Source organism: Cynara cardunculus, unplaced genomic scaffold (assembly GCF_001531365.2).
Source record: "Cynara cardunculus var. scolymus isolate 2C unplaced genomic scaffold, CcrdV1 Un_Scaffold_571, whole genome shotgun sequence".
NCBI classification, from domain to species: Eukaryota; Viridiplantae; Streptophyta; class Magnoliopsida; order Asterales; family Asteraceae; genus Cynara; species Cynara cardunculus.
This window is the reverse complement of record NW_020200589.1, coordinates 215,007-220,710: the sequence shown is the minus strand read 5'-3', so window position 1 is coordinate 220,710 and position 5,704 is coordinate 215,007. Positions and strand designations below refer to the sequence as shown.

Sequence of the window (5,704 nt, the reverse complement as noted above, 5' to 3'; positions counted from 1 at the left end):
GAAAACCACCACCAAAATTCAAAGTTCTAAATCATAATCGCTTTTGTCATATAGTTTCTTTTCTAAATGTCACATTTAGATACACTTCCAAAACTTTCTCTAAAACCCTTTCACTTTTAGTGAACATGATTAAAACATATACTATATATATGGGCGATTTCAAATGAAATCGAGTTTTAGTTGTGAAACAAATGACAAATGAGAGCGTGACACATGTCCTCTGCATCCAATAGACTATTCATCATGATTAATGAATCAATTTAACATGAATCATGACTGTACATTATTCATATTAATGTTGTACTATTCATCATGAATGTTGTATCATAATCATGAACAGTTGGTGAAATTCATCTTCGTCATTCATACTGAACGTGGACAACAAGGAGATGTGTCGAGCTCTCCTTTAAACTTTTTTGTTTCTTTCTTTATAACCATATGATAAAACTATGAAAAAGAAAGACAAAAGGGCATTAGTTGTTTTATCCACATATTGGACCAAACTTTAAACAAGAACAATGTGAGTAGGCAACTTGCCAAAATCTCAAGGTTTGAATGCATTACATTTTCCAAACAAAATGACAACCCAAAATGTACTTTTCCCAAATTCATAAAATAAAAGCTACAACAAACTTTCACTTATTGGTCTTTTATATTATTTTATTCGTTTTTATATTAAATTTAAATAGAAAATAAATCATTTAGTTTATTAAATTAAAGCTTCCAATGATAATGAAGTTTACATTAATAAATATTATGATTAATTAAAAAAAACCTAAATAAAAAAAGTCCAATTTCACTTTTCTTTTTAACATGAAAATAATGAAATAAACATGATGGTTGTTTAAAAATAATAATGTTATTGGTTGTCAACACTATTAGAAAACAGAGTATCAGCGATGGTTATCATCTACGGAAGAAATCCGTCGCAAATCAGCGACAAATTATTTCTTGCATGGGTATACGGAAAACAGAGGGGTAGATTCGTAACTTTCATAAATATGCAACAAACGGGTTCATATATGAACTTATGTGATTCACAAATAAAATATATGTTCATATGTGAATCCGTTAATTAGTTTATATAATAATATCTATATTACGTTTGATTTTAGTCTAAAAACACATCATGGACGGACCTACCATGGTGGTTATGGTGGCACGTGCCACCATATTATTCCTCCGTCGAAGGATAAAAAAATTTATGTTTGTGAAAGGTGCAACCGTATTAATCTGTTTGTGTGTCACCATATGTATTTTGAAACTACAATGAGAACAAGTTTTATTTGGTAGAGTTGGTTTGCAAGACTTTTATTATACCCTAGACTCGAGTTTGAATCTTGTTAGTGTCATTTTCTTAGTCAAATAGTGTCATCGATTGGAAATTTTTTTGTATATTTGTTTCTTATAATCAAACAGTACCACTTTTTTCTCTTATAGTTAAAAGATATCACCATTTAAAAAAATTTTTGAGTCCATCCCTGAAATACATGATTCATTTTCATTATATCATCAAGTCAAAACACGTAATAATATATTTTCAGGTATGTTTTATTTAAAATTTTAATTATTAAAATTCGTTTTTAAAAAAGAGGAGGCATAAGAAAAATAAAAAAAAATCTTGGCCGTCAAATAAAACATAAATAAAATAAAAGTAAAATGAATTTAGCTTCGAGTTATTGCACGTAAAGAACACTGACTCTCCCTAGTCAACACGTAGTCTCTCTCTTTGGGTATATATACCCTACGCTTGCGCCACCTCCATTTAACTTTCTCTTTCTAGATCTACAAATAGACGGAGTTCAAGTTCAACCATGGCGTCTGGTGCTGCCGGAGATGGAATATTTGGAAACGTCTTTGGAGGATGCATTTCCAGCGACGACATCGGTATTCAGAGGAGGCCTTATCATCGCAACTGCAACTGTGCTCTTCATAGATCCGATGAAAACCATTGCACTCACGCTCCTCTTCCTAAAGTCTCCTACCCGATCAGACGATCCTGGAGCGAAGGTTGTTTGGTAGCCATGATGGCCTCCGCTGGCCCTTCTCCCGGATCTTCTCCATGTTGTCCTTCTTCACCGGCACCGACAGCTCCTTCCGCGGCCAGATTGCCGCCTCATATTCCGAATCATCAACTAAATCATTAGGTTTTTCGTCGTCTGTTTAAGGTTTGAAGATCTGTTAGGGTTTTTTTTCTTCTTTTTTTGGGGGTTGAATTGATTGGATCTTTGTGGAAAGAAATCAAATCAGAATCATGTACATCCTTTGACAATCTTTATTTAATTGAGTTTTCCCTGTGGATCGTAGTAATTTTTGCATTTGGAGTGATCGATTTTTTCAATTGTTCTCGATACAGTTGAAGGATACATTAATGAACAAAAATGTCAATTTTGATTGTCTAAGATCGATCATTGTTATTGTTACTTATTTGCATCTCACAATTAATCGGAAAGCTAACAATTCCATAGACATTGTATCACATGAATTTCATTCACAAAATAGGTGTATTTTCTTTAGATTCAAAGATCCGATTATGAGTTTTAATCAACTCCAAACAATTCAGTAAAAATCGTTGTTCAAACGTTCCAGTTTTCATTCAAAACCACATAAAATCGTATTATATCGAGATAAAAAAGAAATAAAATAAAATATTGAAATCAAGATGTGTCTTGATGCATTGCACAGATATCCTTCTAGTTTTAATTAAATATCGATGCTAATAAAGTGCATCAAGATCTCTCAGATCAGTTCTTTTCTAAAACGTAACTCATATATAAATATGAGATTTAAATTCAATTCAGATCTTTTCTTACATTTCTCACCGTAACTTTTTTTTACATGTTTGTCTTATATTTATATATATGGATTTTGCTATATGGAGATGAAAATATTTGGTAAAAAATATAATAATTTTGATTAAAATGATAAAATAAATGAAAAGTATTAATTGTGGGTGGAAAGGAAGAGGTTGGGGCGGTCCAGTTGAGTCCAGCCTAAGCCACCTCGAAATCTCCGCGTCTTGGGCTGTTGCAAGACTGGCGATTCCTTTCACCCTCTCTAACCTATTATCATATAATTTAGACTAAATTACAAATTTCGTCCCTATGGTTATCTAAAATTTTGGATTGGGTCCCTCAAACAAAATAATTACATGTATAGTCATCATGGTGTCAGTTTAATTACGGAATGGGTTCCTCTGTTCTAACTCCACTAACCTTTGCCATGTTAAATTAAGGGTAACATGGTCATTTTACTTTTTTTCCTTTAAAAACATTAAAAATAATGTACATGTCATATGTTTGACTAGTTCGTCGTTCCCCAAAAAAGCCCCGGTAGGCACCACCTTCACTAACCACCACCTGTTACTTTCTTTCCAACTCTGACAACGCACCTTCAAGCCATCTTTTGTAGACGACTTATACCCAGAGCCGTTTCCATTTTCTTATAGGGACCATTAAATTTGATCTTACTATATACCCTTATGTCCTCCTGATCAAAATCCTTATGAGCATATTATAACAGTTCCAAATGAAAATCAATGATGAACTAAGATCGAACTCAAATCAATCCTGAGTGCTATTGAAGCTTTTCAGTGAACTCATCGAGAAATCATCGATAAATTGAAACTGGGTTTATCGAGTCATGGGGAAATTGTAGCCAGATTTATCGATAAATCGAAACCAGGGTCATTGATAAACTGAAACTAGGTTCATTAAGTCATCCGAAAATCGAAACCAGATTCATCGATAAATTGGAACCGGGTTCATTGGGTCGTCGGGAAATTGAAACCAGATTCATCGATAAATTGAAACCGGGTTCATCAAACTATTAGGAAATCGACACCAGATTCATCGATAAATTGAAACCGAGTTCATCGGGTCATCAGGATATCAAAACCAAATTCATCGATAAATTGAAATTGGTTCATTAACTCATCGAGAAATCGAAACCAGTTACATTGATTGCCAAAATTTTTGTTTTTTGTTTTTATTGTTCATCAACGGCCACAATACTGTTTTTTTTTATTTTCTTCGTCTTCAACTTCTATTTTTGTTGTGTATCCCTAAGAAGGTATTCATTAGTCTTAAACTTTTGTTCTTGTTGTTATCATAATTAAAGCATAACTCATGGGATGTAATTAGTCTTAAACTTGAAACTATACTAGGAACAAGTTGAACACACAAAGTCATATGAATGGGTTTTGCATATATGATGATGAAGAAAGACAACGATCCACACACACACACACACATATATATATATATATATATATATAGGGTTGGGTTCACGTGAGACCAAGGGTTTTTCGTGAGACCCGTAAGACCAATTTATGTTCATTGATCAAATTTATGAATTAATGATCTAATGGTTGCAAAGTTGCAAGGTGGCAATTTCGTAATTAGTGAGAAGTTTTGTGGCATTTATAAATATTCAGATCTGACGATTGTAAATCTAATCCAAGGGTTGAGAATTGGTCTTACGGGTCTCATGAAAAACCATTGGTCTCACATGATCCCAAGTCTATATATATATATATATATATATATATATATATATATACAACAAACTTATCTATAACATGTCCTATAATGGTGCAACACTAAGTAACATGTGTCAATTTGGTGGATTTGCATCAAAATCAGTTTGGGGGACTAGAGGCAATCTTCTTACCTTTCTCGATGGATTTGCATCAAATCAAGGTTTGGAGGGATGGGGGACTCGTTAGGGATGGTGATTTGCCCCACCGGTTCACCCGACCCGAACGGGGACGAGGATTCCTTGCTAAAACGGGTTCCGGGGCTGGGGCTGGGGCCATGAATCCCTGGTAGACTCAAACTGGGGACGGGAGATGTTACTCAAACCGGAGACGGGGTCAGGGATCTCCGGTAGAATCAAACTAAAAGATAATATTTATGGGGTTTGACCGGAGATAAGAGAGAATGGAGGAGACTGGAGGCTGCCGACGAAGATCTATAAGGTGCTACGTGTTTTTGTTCATACGTCTGCGTGTGTGTGTGTATATATATATCATATTATATAATAAAAGCTATATACTTTTTATTTTTTAAAAGAAAATGGAATTAATGGGTACAAAGACAAAAATGTCCCTGATTTAACAAAAGTAAAGTGAACGAAGTTAAAGGCAGGGACCTAATCCATAACAAAACTGAAACCACAGTGGCTATACATGTAATTATTTTATTTGGGGACCTGATCCATAACTTTCATATAACCATAGGGATGAAATTTGTAATTTACCTTATAATTAAAAGAATGAATGTCTTTTCTGGACCTGTGGTTTGTTGAGTTTTTGGATTCGGTCCCTACAAAAGAAATTATTGTAAGGAAGTCTCTATAATATGTATTTTATATGGTTTTGGTCCTTTTTACCAAGTTCTTTGCCGCTAGTGGGTAGGGGTACTAAAAAATCTAACCAATCGGATTAACCTAACCCAACTCAATGCGAAATAACTCAACCTCAAACAACTTAATGTCCAATGGAGTTGTAAAGTCTTAAACCGTAGGTATTGGGTTGATCTTGGGCTATTTTTATTTGAACCAAACTCGATGAATAGATATCCTTTTACTTTTTGGATTTAATATGATTGTTGAGTCTCTATTATTATATACATTAAACAATTACACCGTCACATCACCTCTTCATATACATATATTTTCAATCTATTATCCATCTCTGTATAAC

General features: G+C 33.7%; 1 protein-coding gene across 1 annotated transcript; it reads left to right on the top strand.

Moving 5' to 3' along the window:
* Window positions 1-1,814: 1,814 nt before the first annotated feature.
* On the top strand, window positions 1,815-2,147 carry LOC112501797. Its single transcript, XM_025105520.1, has one exon. It carries the CDS (start codon window positions 1,815-1,817, stop codon window positions 2,145-2,147), a length of 333 nt encoding a protein of 110 aa, XP_024961288.1.
* Window positions 2,148-5,704: the final 3,557 nt, after the last annotated feature.

Excerpts from the sequence above, each read along its gene's own strand:
- LOC112501797 (XM_025105520.1), top strand. The coding sequence starts at position 1,815 with ATGGCGTCTGGTGCTGCCGGAGATGGAATATTTGGAAACGTCTTTGGA.